The sequence below is a fragment of the Lytechinus pictus genome, chromosome 17 (genome assembly GCF_037042905.1).
Source record: "Lytechinus pictus isolate F3 Inbred chromosome 17, Lp3.0, whole genome shotgun sequence".
Classification (NCBI taxonomy): Eukaryota; Metazoa; Echinodermata; class Echinoidea; order Temnopleuroida; family Toxopneustidae; genus Lytechinus; species Lytechinus pictus.
The window spans coordinates 8,524,326-8,542,954 of record NC_087261.1 but is presented as its reverse complement, the minus strand read 5'-3'; the positions used below and the strand labels follow the sequence as shown (position 1 = coordinate 8,542,954).

At 37.3% G+C, this 18,629-nt stretch overlaps 1 protein-coding gene across 1 annotated transcript; it reads right to left on the bottom strand.

Annotated features, from left to right (window-relative positions):
* Positions 1–8,598: 8,598 nt before the first annotated feature.
* LOC129280370 (deleted in malignant brain tumors 1 protein-like) lies at positions 8,599–18,222 on the bottom strand. Its single transcript, XM_064112111.1, has 6 exons — positions 18,110–18,222; positions 13,565–13,885; positions 12,648–12,956; positions 11,586–11,915; positions 10,000–10,326; positions 8,599–8,922 (listed from the first exon to the last, which is right to left on the bottom strand). Exons 3-6 carry the CDS (start codon positions 12,931–12,933, stop codon positions 8,675–8,677), a joined length of 1,191 nt encoding a protein of 396 aa, XP_063968181.1. The 5' UTR covers positions 12,934–12,956; positions 13,565–13,885; positions 18,110–18,222; the 3' UTR covers positions 8,599–8,674.
* Positions 18,223–18,629: the final 407 nt, after the last annotated feature.

Here is an 18,629-nt window from a genome sequence, read left to right as displayed (position 1 = left end):
GAATTAATCCTTGTATCACTTGACAATGAGGAGAAAATGAGAATATTTCAGATAATAAAATACAAAAGAAAGAGTGGATGACGTCATAAGTCTCCTTATTTGCATACTGACCAGGATGTGTATATAACTGTTTTGTGAAATTAAGCGAAAGTTTTAAATGTCATAACATTCTTATTTTTCATCCGATTTCGATGAAATTTTCAATGTTATGCTTGCTAGATTTTTATCTTTTTATTCAAATCAACTTTTTGTTGGGGTGGACTTGTCCTTTAACAATTAAAACCACTGTCGTAAAGAAGGGGACTCTGGCTCTAGTCCCTCAAAAGTTCCAAAATTGGAGATAGAAATAAAATTAGAAAGAGAAAGATATTGAGAAGGGAAAGGGTTCAATGAGTCATTTCCTTTTTTATATATGCGCTAGCTACCACTTGGTACAAGTGCAGTACACAGGGGAAAGGCGTGCACCCCATGAACGTTGGAGGGGGAGTAAAAAAGGGAATTTATATGTCAAAATGGGCATTTGGTGCAAACGGATATTTTCACCATGAGATTATCATCTGCGTGAAGTAGTTTGTGAGTTTTGTGGTACTAAAGTTGAGCAAAGCCTTCAGGACTAGTGAATGATTACATAATTTTGCGTAGGCTTTATTTTTCCGCGAGCAAATATTCAGGAAAAATTTAAAACCTGAATATGTGAAATTCGATTTTTGGTCAATTGTGGTGATTACTGTCAAAAGATCATCCTTGCGAGATGTTACAGGCGCGAATCACTATCTCAAACTTTTGGATATTTTATGTAATAAGACAAGAAAATTAAAAATTACTACCAGTTTTTGTTATGTGTATCAAATTAATTAACGAATTTACACAAGCGCGAAGCGCGAGCATTTAGTGACTGATGAATAGGATACATCTAACAAATCGGATAGGGAAGAGTGGGGCTAATCCGCCCCAGGTTCAAGTCCGCCCACCACTTGATTTGACACTTTGCTGTGACTGGATGTAGGTTTTGTTGATGTAATGTTAACCAGCGGCGTAACAGGGGTCGGTGGCCACGGGGGGGGGGGGGGGGGGGGGAGGGGGGGCAAGAGCAAAAAATTTCCCGGTCATATCATAGAACAGGCAATGGCGTCATAAGGCAAACATTTTGAGGGGGCGATATGGCGTATCGGGCAAATATATATAAGCGAGCGAGAAAAAAAATTGACATTTTTATTGCAAAAATCCAATTTTGTGATAGATTTTGACAAAATGTTAAAAAGATGATATTATATTTCACCCTCCTTTCTTTCCTTTTTTTCTCTTTTTTTGTACGCCACGGTGAACAGGATTTTTGTTATGATTGTGAGCATCAGGTCGAAGCTCTATATGCTCGAGGGGGCCGAGTATGACGCTTCTGCCAAGAAGTAGCTTAATAAAGGTCCCGAGCGAGCGAAGCGAGCGAGATAAAAAAAATCACCTTTTCATGAGAATCTAACATGAAGATAGATTTTAACGTGATATTCAGAAAAATATAATACACTTTCCTTTCTTTCCTCGTTTTTGTTGTTGTTTGGTTGTAGAACTTTTGGGGGCCATGGTCCAAACTCATCCATATAACAGTGCTTTATGGGTGGGATCCAGGCCCCAGGGCAGAGCCCCGGAACCTCTTGATATCAAAGCCATTTTAAACCTTACAGATGGCCACTTATTTTAATCAAATTGCGTGTATATTTATATAGCTTTAACACAACACATACATTCAATGCAGTTGTGTTTCGTAATTATCCAAATATTGTGAGGGGCACACCATAGCAAATGTGGGAAAATTTGTAAAAAGTCGCCAGCGAGCGAAGCGAGCCAGAAAAAAAATGGCCTGTTAAAATGAAATTTGAATTATGTGATAGATTTTTACATCATTATAGCAAATATCATGTCATATATTTATTTTCATTCATATCATTTCGCTGCCTCCTTTATTTTCTTTTATTTCCCCTTGGCTGTGGAACCATCCCCCGGTATACCAGTGCTTCAACGTAAAGCTTAATGCAGGAAGGGTCCATATAGGGGCCCGTTATAGAACCCATTAAAGGTTACAGATGAAGAGCCCCCACTGCACGGGGTCTTGACTCTTGGACAGAGCCTTTGGAGATTTAGCAAGTTTATGATAGACTTTCATATACAATCAATTTTTCTTCCCGCTCGTTATCTCAATCCTCGGCAGCCCGGTAGTGTACGTTATCGTGTCCCTATTCTTTATTTTCCAATTTAGATTTTGGCTAATTCCATTCTGCCTTTATTTCCCGCTTTTGTTTGCCTTTTTGTCATCTTTAATTTATTTCCCTGTCTTACTAATCATGCTAATGTATTTGTATATCGGGGCGAATTGTTCTTTCTCACTTGTTCTTTTTTTCCTTCCTTTTCCCGTTATCTTTCCGTTTTCACTTTTTTATGTTTTTCTTAGTTTTCTTTTCCCTTTTCCTTTCCCCTTTCCCCTTTTTTCTTTCCTTTCCCTTTTCCTTTCTTCCTCCCTTTTTTTCTTCTTTTTCCCTTTTTTTTTTATTTTCCCGGTGAGCTCCGCCAGGGGGGCAGCTTGCCCCCCCCCCTGCCCCCCCCCCGCCTGTTACGCCACTGATGTTAACATGCCCAAGGTACCAACACCCGGGGGGGCCACTTACATTGACGAGTGGATACCATGCGCGACCAAAAAAACACGTAAAAAGGATGTCTTTTTCACGATAGGGCACGTTACGTACGTAACGTGATAAGGGTGTCAAAAACACAAAAATAATGAAAAAAGGGTATCTATTTCGCTAGGAAAATTACGTGTTTAGGGTCGAATTCGCAAGGATGATAAAACAAAATTAAAATGTTTTATAAAGGATGTCCTTTTTGCCCCAACACTTCGTGTTTAGAGTCCGATTTGCGCGAGGTGTAGAAGGTGGGGTCGTACCAGGGACCTGGGAAGCGGGGGTGCTGGGGGTGCTGAAGCACCCCCAGAAATTTTCCTGGGGGTGCTGCGTGTATTATTCTCCATAGGCAGCACCCCCACGAAATCAGGTTCCCTTTGTATTTTTTTATATATGTTATAATGGACATAATTATCACATCCGACAATCGCAAATCATTTACATAGTCTTTCACATATTCCTATAACGCGACTCAATCAAGCTCCGGCACACCGATACAGACGTGGTCGCGCGCGATACGTGATAACCATAGTTTACACACTACTCGATAGCAGGGAGGGACATGCCATGTCCCTCCCTGCTATCGATTGGGTGTGGTTGACTTGAAACTTCCAGGTTTTATATTATGTCAAATCAAGTGTGCGCGCGCCCGACCGCCCGTGTTTTGTATAAACAATTAAAAGTCAGACAATAGAAAATAAATCAAATTTCACAGTCTCTTTCGCCCTGCCCCATGGCCCTGGGAAGCGGGGGTGCGGGGTGAAGCACCCCCAAAATTTGGGGGTGCTGCATGTGTTATTTTCCATATGCAGCACCTCCTGGAAATCTAGTGGTAAGTTGATAAATGACAGAAATGTAATGAAAATGAACGACGTTTTAATTGTAGAACCCCCCCCCCCCCCACTTCAGAATTATCCGACACAGTACTTAACATAGTGTTTAGATTCACCCTTTTTGAGATCGGAATATCAAATATTTTCTGCTCGCGCTTCGCGCTCACATTATTGATTTTTATAATAAAAAAATATTTACAATGCCCAGATACTAGGTCTAACTCTAAACACGCGCACGCATGTTTATTCAGATACGCAGATTGTTTTGGGGCTACTCCGGGCTGAAAATATTAATATCAAATACAATTTTATGAAAATCTGATAACAAATAGTTAAGTTATATAATTCTAAAGTTTAGCAATATTTTATGAAAATGGTGATATGCATGTCGTCATGAACATTTAATAGGTGGGTTGACATGTGCGGAAATCTGTCCCCAAAGGTAGGGGGACCAGGGCCTGAGAAATTTGACAAGCAAAAAAAAAAGAAAAAAAAGTTTTTCACCCAAAATGTAAGGTCATTTAGTCCAAAAGGTATTATATTTCGATTGTGAAGTGATGTATTTTTCTCCATGAAAGGCCAAAAAATAGTAGGGGGGACATTTGATATTGTGTCCCCCTACTATTTTCGGTAGGGGGACACGTCCCCCTGTCCCCTCTGGGATTTCCGCCCATGTGGGTTGAAGATGTCACATCCCCACTATCCTGTTTCTTGTGTTATTACATGGAAATAAAATTGTTCCATTTTTTCATACCAGTGTGAATGATTTGTCTCCCTTATAATGAAATAAGTTGCAGCAAAGAATATCTAATGGACTAAATCAGTTGTCAATTCAACTGTTTTTGGTTCTTGAAGGGAAAATATTAAATAAACCTAATTTTATATAATAAAATACAAAATAACAAGTGGGGATATGACATCATCAGTTTGCTCATTGAATATTAATGAAGACATGCTTAAAACTGTTTCACATGAATAATGCTAATCTTTAAAATGCAATAACATTGATTTCCTTGTCGGATTTTGATCAAATCTTTATTCTTATGTTCGTCTGATTTTTCTTTATCTGTTCAAACCATATTACATTCAGTGTGGAGTTTCAGATCAGAATATCAAAAATTTTCTGCTCGCGCTTCGCGCTTACATTATTAATGTTAGAATATATCCCATTACCCATAATGTTCTTGATTTACAAAACATGAATAGAATGTCCCAATTATAGGTCTGAAATCTCAATTTTGTTTCCGCTCGTGCTTTGCGCTCGCATCAATTGTATAGTTATATACCTATCCTGTTCATGATTAGAAAAGTGCTTAAGATGTCCTGTTTTAGGTCTGAAATCTCATTTTTATTTCCGCTCGCATCAATTGTATAGTTATATACCTATCCTCTTCATTATTAGAAAAGTGCTTAGAATGTCTCGTTTTTTTGGTCTGAAATCTCAATTTTGTTTCCGCTCGTGCTTCCCACTCGCATCAATTGTATAGTTATATACCTATCCTGTTCATGATTGCAAAAAGTGCTTAGAATGTCCAGTATTTAGGTCGGAATGTCAAATTTTTCAGCTCGCGCTTCGCGCTCGCATTATTTGATTGCTGATATATGTATCGTCTTAATGGGTAACTGCAAACAGTCCTTTAACACTTCCCTTTCGATCATACAAGAGCGTATATAAAAAATATCTGCTTGCACTGATCACGTTCGCAGTTATTATTTGTTACATACACATCTTGTTCAGGACGACAAACATTGCTCAAAATGTTCAATTTTCAGGACAAAAAAATAAAAAAATTGCTCGCGCTTCGCGCTCGGGTTATCTAAATACATATCTATGTTCTTTTATAAGAAGAAAGCTAAGAAGTGACTGTCATATATATGTATGTATGTATATATATATGTGTGTGTGGGGGTTGGTGTGTGTGTGGTGCCCTTAGAGGTGTGTGTGTAATTATGGAAAACTCAATTGTGTCCCCTCCTCCCCCCCACCTTTGAGGAGAGATTTCAGCACCCCCACTGAAAAAATCGTTCCCAGGTCCCTGGGTCGTACTAAACCAAATAAGGTAAAGCCGACGACCGAAGGACCCGTAACAATAAAACATTCCTGTACTTGTTTAGGGCCCGGGGGGGGGGGGGCACTCAGTATATAATGCATAGTGGGTATGCGGAGGGGACCCCCATTTTTACACTCAAATTTCCGTTCCGAGGCATAGCATTTTTGTCTTATTGAGAAAAAGAACAAAGAAAACCGCTCCAGAGCATAGCATTTTCTTCTTCTCGAGAAAAAAGAAGAAAAAAATCCGCTCCAGGGCTTCGCATATTTTCCGTTACGCCGTTCCGGTCGCAATTTTGGTGAAAAGCGGCCGCAGCTCGCTGTCCGACCATCGCCTCTGCGCTAGCGCGCCCGTCAGTCGTGCCGTCGGGCTAGCTGCATGTACGTTCCATAGGGATGCATACGCACTCGCACGCAGGCGACCCGTTCCAAGGACCCCCGTTTTCACAAACATTTGTAGTTCCGAAGCCCGTTCCGAGGACCCTCCTTTTTACAATGAGCCCGCTCCAAGGCCCCCGTTTTTTGTCTCGCCTGCGGCACACCCCGACCACTTTTTTGGTCGAGTGCCCCCCCCGGGGTTTAATTTTAGGGGTTCATTTCAGGGAACATTTGCCGAGAGTATCGTTTTGTTACCAATACTTGTTAAGGGTAGGGTTTCACACGCCAATACTTGTTAAGGGGCGCATTTTCAGAATATGGATATTACGTGTTTAGGGTGCTTTTCGAGACCCCATGGTCGCGCATGGTATCCACTCGTGAATGGAAGTGGCCCCCCCGGGTACCAACATAACTTGGTGCGAGGTCATCTGTTCGGAATTTCAGAAAACTATTAAAGGCGACTCCTCCATTTCGAGGCCATTTGTAAAATGAAATGTCTTGTATCTTTTGTATAGGCACTCACGAATGCAGTTATATATATATATATATGCAGGAGTGATATTTGTTGTTTACTGAAATATGCATTTGATATTTTAAAATATGTAAGTATCTTGTAAGTTTTGCGAAAAACAAGAGAACAGAAAATGGCTGCATATATCATTTTGCAAAAAGGGAACTTTCAATTTTGAATCAAGTTATAGACTAAAGTGCGAGTCCAGGATCGTTTTCTTTTTTGGGGGTATCTTTTTATTCTTGTAATCGAATGTAGAATGGGCCATGAGGTATCAGAATTACAATTTTGTCATCGTACTCGCCAAATGTGCCAAATCATTTTCTTTACAAAACTTACCTGCATGTATCTAAAAATAAAACAAGCGAGCACAACGCAGGAGGAAAGATGTACAATATCTTTATTGGTACCATACTTTGATTTGATTTGCATTGTTTCATTTACAAATTCATAGTAATAACTGGAGAATAATTATAATTCACAATAATACATACATACATACATGATAAACAAAGAACAATTGGATTAAAATGTCAATTTTAAAAAGTGATCATTGTATAGAAAATTAGCAAAGTATTGAATAACTAAGTGCAGTAAGTCGGGGAGAAGGTCCCTAGATCCCGAAAATATGAACATGACGAATAGTAGGCCTATAATTTGTTTTTCGTAAAGTAAAATACATAATTAGCCAAACACTGTTTTCATGACTGCATACATTGAACACTTACAATGTTACATATAGGATGTAAATACAAATGACTCGCACAAATTGAATTATATTATTGTGCATATTAGTGCAAAAATAAATAAAATGAAAAAGCTGATGTAAGAGTAAAAGAAAGAGGGAGAGAGAGAGAGAAAATGATTCTTCAAGTCAGTCACTGTTGAGGTTTATGTATTTGGAAAACAATGTGCTTTTCAATTTTTGTTTAAAGCTATGCAAGCTTTGGGGAACCTTTAAACTATCATCTAATGAAATCCAGAATTTAATCCTAATTAACGAAAATATCTAATTTGCAAAAAGATATTGTCATTTCATCGTTAAGTTACACAAAGAAAATAATTGGATAATTTTCTCCTCTTTAATACTTCCTTATCCTTATCACTTGTTATTTTCATATTTTTATTGATAATTCAGTGTTTTATGTTGATCATTTAGTCCCACAGGGAAAAGGAGGCACATGCCCCCAATTGCCCCCCCCCCCCTCCGCCTTGTCCCCCCAAAAATAACCATAGGAAACATTTTTTTTTCCAAAATGGAGGCCTTTTTTTAATGAAATATGTCTTTTTCTAACAATATACTTTTTAAGAAGTAAAATAATACATTTTAGGTTAAAAAATCACTAAATTTTTGGCTCGTGCTTCGCGCTCCATCAATTATCATTATTCAGTAAGGTAGTACTTATCCTGTTTACGGTTTTCAAAATGTTTACAATGTCCAGTGTCTAAGTTTCTATTATTTACAATTTTTCTCGCGTTTCGCGCTAGCATCAAAGGTATTCATGTTTCTGGTGACAAAAAATTTTGAGGTCGCGATTCGCACTTAAATAACTCGAAATAATGCCCTTTTATTTTAAAACTGATTAGCACTATGAAGCGGATTTTGCAACTTCAGATTTGAAATTTTTCCAAAGCGCTTGCATGCTATACTCTCTCGCGGAAAAGAGCCTATATATCTCAGAAATCACTGAGTTCAAAAGACTCTCCTCAACCTATAAATTACTACAAAACATCCAACTACTTCATGCAGATGGTAGTGTCATGGTAACATGTACGTGTGCACCAAAATGCAAATCTTGACGCACTAAGTACTCTTTTTGTCTTTGCCCCCCCCCTCCAAACGAAAATATGTTCAGAGCCGCCCCTGCTTTTACTTTTTAAATGTATGTTAATCTAATTTGTAAAATATTCACGCACAAACACTCTGTATGGGTTATGCTTTTGCAACTGATTAAGTTTTTTTTATTTTTTTGGAGGGGGGGTTTGTAGTCCATTTAAAAAACATCTTTCTCATCACAAAATAAGAGATAAAAAAAAAAGTGCAGCATATTTTTCATTTAGAGAAAATCATAGGTGATCGATCGTGTACGTGCAGTGGATCCTATGCGTGCATCCGGTGCGTTGGTGTACGTGTACAAACAAATACCAAACAACACAGAGGCAGTGCGCGCGCACACTGGACATATTTTCAATAAGCTAGGGAGCGAGTTACGCTATAGCATGAGTTTACAGTTTAAGACCTTAACATCCGTCCCTTCGCACTCCACATCTTCCAGCAGTATATAGGCCCAGGTCCTGGTCCAAATCCAGCGCAGCAGGAGAAGTTCTCCGCCCGTTCAAATCCGAGCATTCTACAAACCACGTCAGAGTCTTCAAGATCCCATTTGTCATCACACACTGTCCCCCAAGTACCGGAGTATAATACCTCTACACGGCCTTCCTTGGTAGATCTTCCATTGACCAGACGAACCTGAAGATCATCTAATTCAAGTAAAAACAATGACTATCCAGTATCATAGATGATGAGAGATGCAATTACTTTGGATTAAGAGTAAACAGCCCTGCTAAATTGACAAATTTATTACTAATATTTTGTCAATAGAATATTAAAAGTTCTTAGATATTTTCGGGAATCCTCCACTTTGATTTTGTTTACATGTGATTTCTCGTATTTCCAATACTGTACGTTGTACATCATTCTAGCTTGACTGATATCACATCACTCCTCCTTCCCCATCTTCGTCGTCGTCTCCTTTTTCTTCTTCTTTTTTTCATCAACTTCTCCCGTTCCTTATATATTTATCTCCATTATGTTGAACCTTTTCGATTTTTTGTTCAGCAGGACCGTTTTTTCTTCTTTACGTTCTACTTGTAAATGCTCCATCAATTGTATGTACATGTATATTTTTCTGTAACTCATGCCAGTAGTCCTACTCGTGATTGCATGTAGCATCACTTCTAATATCCGCTTCCTTACACACACTCAACTTAGCATTTATCTTATTTTGGAATCATTATTGTTCATTGAAATTATTACGGTTAATCGAAATTGTACTGTAAATTAGAATCATTATTATTGTAAACTTGAGTTATCACTGTATATTTGAATTATTATGGTTAAATTGAATTAAGATTATTATTGTAATTGAGATTTTATTCATGTCTATGTGCAATTTATATGTTTTTATTGTAAATTCAATGGCAATTCAGCCTTCGTGACGGCTAAATTGAATAAATTGAATAAAATACATCTTGAATCTTGAATCATCATCAACTTCTTTTTCGTCAACTTCTTCTTTTCCATTTTCTCCATGCAGCACCACTAGCTTTTCGCAAAAAATGGATGTCCCTATTCGCCTCATTTCCATTCTGAAAATGAATGAAACAATCATTGACCAATACATTTACAGTTGTTCGATCACAATTGTATGTAGGTAATACTCAACCGAGAGTGCAATCAATTACGGTCGTTATATACACAACAAAAGTTTTATGAATTTTAGAATAGGCCAACATTCTGCTACTTGTAGTAAGCACTCATTGTTCATTATTTCTTACCCCATTTCAAGCAAGAAACGCCAATATCAGTTGTATGATCATAACAATACGTTTCACCAAAAGTGTAACCCAGATTACAATCAAGAAGATTTGTTTCTTTTCCTGTGCATCCTGGCTCGCGTAATAAAATTTCTCCAGTCCCTGGACCGTGTGTTGAATAACCTGAATATCCTGTAGCACCGATGAATCCTAACATCTTACAGACAACATGTGAGTCTAGTAGGTTCCAGTCATATTGGCATACGGTACCCCATGCTCCAAAGTAGAACAACTCAACCCGCCCCTGGCTCTCATCGGGGCCATCTACGAGACGAACCCCGAGCTCGGCTACATGCAAGACAAAGAAAATGGGTAATTATATGTCGTATAATTGAATAATAAATGAAAGTTGTATACCTGTAGAAAGATTGAACGAATTTTTTTTTCTATAACAATGAATATACAAAATGTCAGGGACGAATGCGCTGAAAATATTCATTTTAAAAGAATATATTGCCTAACTGCTTTAAAATTATTCACCTGAAAAAGGAATGAATTTAAACGTATTCTTCTTGGAAGAACTACTGGCATTTTGATGTGTCTAATTAGTTCTAACTCTGTGTACCTCGAGTAAAAAGTCTGGTTAAGTTCAACCAGGTAGCCAGGGTTTAAATTGGAGAAGGGGTAGTAAGAACTCGCGAAGCGTGCCAACACCACGGAGCGAGCCCCCTATTATAAAGGGTCCAGGAACCGAAAGTTTCAATATCTCATCAATTAAGACGTATTTATCATGTTTGTCGCGTCTCTAGTACCCTTATCAGCTCGAATTCAACTGACCTGCTGTGAATAAGAAACTGGTTTTCGAAATAAATTATGAGGGCGCAAAAAGTGATAAGATTGAGAAATCTCACACTTACCCTTTTTTGCATGAAAAAGAACGTGGCTTTGTTGGAGACCTAACAAATACCTACCTTGGTCATATAAAATTTGATAACAAGAAAAAAAGCGAGAAGACTTTTCTTTTGAATGCTTTTTTATATTCTTTTTAGAAAAAACAAAAAGAGAAGAAAAGGCATTTAGCTATATACCCTTCTTCCATTTCCCCCTTCGCTTGTTCTCTCTTTTCCTATTTGGGGGCATTTTTGGAGCGACCGCGCCCAGTCCCCCCCCCCCCCCACTCCCAGCTACGCGCTTATGGTTATGATATCATTTGAAAATAGTACACATTACTTGTCGTCAATCTCTAAAATAATCATGTGTTCGGGAGAAGTCGATATAAACTGCAGCTGCTTGAAACAAGTCCCTATCTTTCATAGCGCAATCGCTGACAAAAAATTCAGTAATGAACACATTTAAAATGCATCATCATTCTCATAGAGAAAAATTTTGATCATGCTTTTTCGCTTTGATAATCACGAAATATTCAATTTGTGCCAATTCTAAGGTAATTCAATTTGTGCCAATAATTATGACACCGATGAATGACACAATTTGCTTATTTCATCAGTCAAAAAGTACACAAAGGTAGATAACCGCATTTCATTTGATGTTAATTATCTAGTGAGACTAAGACTTGTAAATCTATCTATTTGGCAGTGTAAAGTCACCTTGCCCGCTGCATACAACACCAACATCTTCAGTGTGATCGCAGTTATGAACCAGATATCCAGCATGGTTGCATTGTGTGAGATGTGTCTCTGATCCGTCACAACTGACGTTGTCGAAGATGATATTCCCTGAGCCTGGGCCAAAGCTCTTCATTGCAGAAGAAACTCCAGGATATCCCAGCATTCGACAAACCACAGTAGCGTCATTGATATCCCAGGAGTCACTACAGATTGTGCCCCAATAATAATAATAATAATAATAATAATCAAAGTGTCCCACTTCGACTCGCCCTTCGTTAGGTGTATCACCGCCGACAAGACGAACTGGAACTAGTGTGAAAGAAAGGAAATATTGTACGTCATACGATATTCAACTAGGATTCGGAAAAGAATTATGAAAAGACTATAATGATTATAATTGCATACGAAAAATACATAGCCAATATGATTTTATAAAGGAAGCTTACTTTCACCAATTTGTATAACACCTGACACTGAAGATGGTAACGAATTGACCCAAGTCATAGTAAGCAAAGTCCAGTTTGGCCCTCTGAGAGGCAGCTAATTCCACCATATAGGAAGATCCAGATTTTCCTCCTGGCGACAATCCGCGCACAACAGCATCCACCTAACTTGCTTTTCAACTTACAGTGATTCTCCCTTTATTTTATTATGCAGGCTTAGAAAGAAAGTTTCCCTCGCAAAAGGGACAAACTGGACAAGTGTTGGTCCGTTACCTCATAAGATTTTAAGACACTTTCTCTAGTCGAAACTGTAACATGACTTCATGATTCTTAGGAATAAACCTCTCTTTGATCCTGGATTGATAGAACGAAACACAACAATGAATTTCTTCCCACAATATGATGTTGGTAAAATAGTAAAACTGAACATTCTTTGGGAGTATAAATGACAGATAAAGCATCGTGGTCACGCCCGGTCCAGTTAAATTTTAGTTATTGGATTATGTATGATTTCTGTATTTTCTTCGGTCGGAAGTATAATGAATAAGAATCTGAAATTTGAATCTTTGATTGTATTTATTTATTGATTGATTATTACGTTTTCTGCATGTGACTCCAACATCGTCCTGGTGTCCACAGGTGTCGGTCCCAAAAGGATTATGGCTGCAGTGTCCAATATTCACTTCTTCTCCTGTGCAATTAAAACGATGAATGTCACCGTATCCTTCCGAGAAATAGGGACAGCATGACGAGTAAGACTCGGCAAAGGTAAAGCCTTCCATCCTACAAACCACGTTGGCTTCCGCCAGTCCAAAGCCATCGGCACAAACAGTTCCAAGTGAACCTTGATAGATGACCTCAACCCGTCCTGCGTTCTCGTCCATCCAACCGTACAAATTTGCATAATCTTAAGAGAAAATGATTAAACATTACTGGAGATGTTCTGATTTCATTTGACATTCAACATTTTGTGTACGTTTCTTTTTACGTTTATTTTACTGGAAATGTTCTGATTTAATTTGGCATATTTTCCTTTGTGTACGTTTTGGTTTCTTTCTTATATATAAATCAATTCAAGAATCGTTACATCGTTTTCTGGTAGCAACAGAGCAGAATTTAGTAAAGAACTCTTACGCACAACAAAATAGGTTCTCAAAATAAAGTGCCAACACACGGCATCGCTTGAAACTTTTCTACCTCTTGGCCTGTCAAATGGATTTTCAGGAAATGATATTTTTGTAGAGCCATGACGATGATTGGGGAAAGACTGTTATTAACAGGGCATACAGTGATTATATTAAAGTATAAAAGGCCTACATCACTGCCAGCTAGTTGAGGATAGTTAATGGCCAAGATTGAAATGAAAACAGATTTCCTAACAGAATATGAAGGCTATAACAGTTCATGAAATTGAATGTACCAAGTTTATGCTAATCGTCATCATCTGAGGCTGACTGCCTGACTGAACGGATGGATAACATAATCTTTCTATTACTCAATGAATCAAAGAATTACTTATGCCTTCGCAGACGACCCCTACATCATTATGGTGCCCACAGTTGTGATTGTAGTAACCGTTGTGTCGACAAAATGCGATGTTTGACTCAGTTCCTGTACATTCTACATTATCCAGGAGGATTTCGCCTGTACCTTCACCAAAGGAGGCGCTTGAGTCGTAAGTTGAAGCTCTTGGATACCCCAATGTATGACAAACCACGTGGGCGTCATTAAGGTCAAAACCGTCGTCACAGACAGTTCTCCATCAATGTTGGTAATTAACCTCAACTCGGCCTTCGAAGGATCCACTTCCACCAACTAAACGGGTCCAGAGAGGTTCTGTATTTGATAATAGATAGGTGATATTGCTGTGATGAATGGCAATCGAGGATATACATATTTCGACATCATTCACACCAACACCATATTCCCAGAAAATCATATAAGATTGACCTAAAATGTGGTATTTTTGCAAGGGATCAGGTAGGTGTTTCATAAAGCTGTTCTTAAGTTAAGAGCGACTTTAAGAACGACTGGTGATCCTTTCTCGTGGTAAATGGTATATTCATTGACGATGGTCAAGCGCGTTAGAAAGGATCACCAGTCGTTCTTCAGGTACCGGTAGTTCTTAACTTAAAGTGATTATTTCACTTTGTTCTGATTTAAAAAGTTCTCCTTTTGGTTCCTGAAAATGGGCTAAACATTAGGTTTATAGTGTAAAAATACCATCCCAAAAGTTTCAAAGTATTATATTTACAGGATCAATTTTAAAACCTGGAGATGTAAACCAAAGTTTGAAATAATTGGGAGTTGGTTTCAATGACTATGTGTATACAGGGAATCTGTGCACCACAACACATTAATTCTAGATGAACACAGCATGACCTACATACAGTGTGTACAAGGTATACACTGAATGTACAGTGCAGCTATTAGTGTGTGTATAGGAGATACACACAACAGAAGGCAGTCAAAATAGCCAACGGACTTTTTTGAATTGGAGAAAACTGGTCATAAGCTGAACCCGGGACTATTAGACGGTTCTCAAAATCAGGCTAATAAATTGCTACTTGTATCTAAATCAGAGTTTTTCATCCTATATTGTGGTCTGTTTCAGGGTTTTTTAGGACAAATACAGGCACTCATACGCACGTTTCAACTCAGTTTGAGAATTTTTTTAAATCAGCTGCTCACAAAGTTAAACGATCCCTTTAAGAACAGCTCTATGAAACATCCACCTGGTTCATTTTGATTTGATGGTCATTGCGTTATTAATCTTTGCTTTAGTTAGGAATGTCCTTATGGACTGTTAAAGTGTTATCTTTGATTTTTTCTTGTTTCTTCAATTCTATATGTTATCGAGATATATTTTTTGTTAATTCAACAACTGAACGGGTATAAGTTTTGTTTGTTGCAATCAGAACTTCAATATTATTACACAATTTCCTGCCGGGCCCAGGTTAGATAACACACCAGCGTGGCAAGGTTATAGAGCCTATTGGAAGACTGTTACTGACGATTGATTTCTGTCTCTGTTTCAAAGGATATTCCGGGCTGAAGATATATCTAAATAAATATAGTAAAATTCACAATGCAAAATGCTGAAAATTTCATCAGAATCGGATAACAAATAACGAAGTTATTACAAAAATTAAAGTTTAGCAATATTTTGTGAAAACAGTTATCATGGTTATGCACGTCATCATGAACATGATGAATGCTCATTTGGTCGGCTGATGATGTCACATTCCCACTTTCCTTTTTCTTATGTTATTACATGAAATCATAATTGTTTCATTTTTTTCATACATTAGTTAATGATTTTGTCTCCATTATAATGAAATAATTTGTACAGCAATAAATAACTAATGCATTTAGTAGTGTCATTACAATTGCTTTAGTTCTAGGTAGAAAAAAAATGAATGAACCAAATTTCATATAACAAAATACAAAAAGAACAAGTGGGGATATGACGTCATCAGTTTACTGATTGAATATTAATGAATACATGCCTAGAACTGTTTGACCGGAATAATGCAAATCTTTAAAATTCAATAACTTTGTTATTTGCTATCCGATTTCGATCAAATTTTCAGCATTTTCCTCTGTAAATTTTACTCCTTTGAGATATGAATTGAGCCCTGAGTTTCCCTTTAGGAAACTCTATTCTGAGTTCTTCTGTTTAAAGATCATTATTTTACTCTGTTTCATATTACCATCAATATTCAGTCAAGATGGTGCTAGCCTCTTGTCGAGGCCCTGGCGGCTGCTTCCCGACTGAAGCTATGGATATCCTACTTCGCGAAGCGAATTAGGCCTGGCGAGCCGCCAGGGCCTCGACAATCGGCTAAGATGCTGCCAGCAGGGTGTATTTCTATGACGGGCCATTCATGCCATACGCCGTCATTACGTATTTTAACATCACCCACTCGGGAGAGTGAGTGATTGAAGAGTTTTATCCAATCAGAGAGTTACAATCGTTATCGAGACTCACTGAAGTGGTTGTACATCCATTCGAGTGGTTGTAGAACAATTCGAGTGGATGTACAACCACTTTGAGTCTCGATAACGATTGTAACTCTCTGATTGGATAAAACTCTTCAATCACTCACTCTCCCGAGTGAGTGATGGTAAAATACGTACAAATCATTCACTACTCAGCATGCTCGAGTGAGTGAATGAATGAAGGCTTATGGCATGAACGACCCGTCATGTATTTCATATTCACGTACCGTGATTAGAAACTATTGAGTATAACTTCAGCTCGTAGTTACGGGTCAGAATCATTGAACCACATCAGGGTGAGAAAATGGATCATAATGCGTCACAAAGGGACTTAATTTGTGATAAGCCCCCTTAAGCCATTCACACTAAATGCATTTTTCCTCATGGTTTGGGGCAGAGAGGCGAAAGCGGACAATAACAAAGTTATGACATTTTAAATATCTGCATTATTACATTACGGTAAAACAGTTCTATCCATATGTCTTCATGAATATTCAATAATAGAAATGATGGTATTATATGACTACTTGTTCTTTTGTGTTAGATTTAAATCATGTTTATTCGAATTTTGTCCCTCAAGAATTAAAAAGAAAGGAATGGTAATCAATCTAATGCATTGGATGTTCATTGCTGCAACTAACTTCATTATAAGAAAGACGTATCGTACCAGTCATGTATGAAATAATTATGATGTCATGTAATGACATAAGAAAAAAAGAAATAGGGGGGGGGGATTTCATTATCAGCCCAACTAATCAATATTCATGACAAAGTGCGTATTATTACTGTTTGCAAAAAATATAGGTGATTTTGTTTTTACTCATTTATGAAAGATATAATTATTTTCAGCCATTTCATGCGTAAATCATTTTGAAAAGTGTCTTGAGAAACATCATTTTGGCGTAGTGATGCGTAGGAGCGGCGGTTGGTTGGTTGATTTATTTATTAATTGATTTAATGAGTAAGTGATTTTTCGATTGGTTGATTGAGTGAATTATCGAATGGTCAATTGGTTTACTGATTTACTGACTGATTGATTTGTAAATTTATTTATTGATGATTGATTTATTAATTGATTGATTGTTTTTTGTTTGATTGATTGATTGACTGTTTGACTGATTGATTGATTATTTGTTTGTTTGATTGATTGATTGATTGTTTGTTTGATTGATTGTTTGTTTGATTGATTGATTGAATGTTTGTGTGTGTGTTTGTCTGTTTGATTGATTAATTGTTTGTTTGTTTCATTGATTGATTGATTGTTTGATTGATTAATTGATTGATTATTTATTTGTTTGTTTGTTTGACTGAATGATTGATTGATTATTTGTTTGTTTTATTGATGATCGATTGATTTGATTGAATTAATGAATAATTGATCAATCTCCCTTGTGGTTACAAAGCGCTTCAACCTTTGTATCTCTAATGGAAATGCCATTTTCTTTAAACGGTCCAATAAATATGAAGTTCCATTCTCATGAATTTCAAAACTCGCCAAGCATTTTAAAGAACAATGTAATTGTATCTTGTGTGCAAGAAATGTTAATGCCCGTTTACCCCATCCCCTTTCTTTATAATTTATTCCGTTTTATTCACGTCATTCCGTATACCTAATAGCATGAATGATACATCTAAATTGAATACCACTAGCAATTATAAGAGATAAACTATAGTATAAAGTCTCATTTATTTTATAGCTCATCCCTTCACTCTTTTAAATGTATTACATTTTTCTTGGGATTTATTATAATATTGTGAGATTGCATGATATGTTGTTGTGAATATGTGAATTTTCTTGTTTATGATCTTTATCCCCTAATGATGAGTGTGAATAAAATGAGCTTTAACTTGAACAATGAAGATGAATAGCAAAAAACATCGAAGTAAAGAAATATTCGATTCAACAATGATGTGATGGTGTTGTGACTTATTGAGTATGCATTGGTCTCATATGCGACCAATATTCCATCGACATCCTTCGCAGAAAATCCTTGATTGGCTAGATTAAAAATGTCTTTAAAAGAAAAAAATACAAGATAATTTGATATCAAAACTCACCAACTGCGTACACAGACACCAGCAATTGGATGAAAAGAAACAAAGTAATCATTCTAAATCTCTCAGGCACCTTCATTTTGGCATGACTTATTCAGAACAATTTTTTAGACACTGAATAATTCAGGAAATTATTTCCTTGTTATTGGGATTATTTCGTATTTTGAGGCGCAATTTATTTGCACAGACCTACCTGCTGGGCTGAATAAATATTGTGCACAATGAAATTGCTAGATAAGAAAGGACCGTTTCGTCCTGTTAACGATATCACCAAAGATTTGAATGCCCCCAATATTTCCCTACAACAACAAAAATCACATATTCAAACGTCACATTGATGTATATCAAATCGAATTTACAATAGGAGTGAAATTAATACAGTTCTTGTATAGCGCATATCGCATTATGACATAACGACATTGCCCTGGGAAGCGGGGTAGCTGGGGTGCTCAAGATTTTCCCTGGGGGTGCTGCGTGTGTTTTCCATAATTTTTGTCGGTCTTGAATCGGTTTCGTCGGGGTG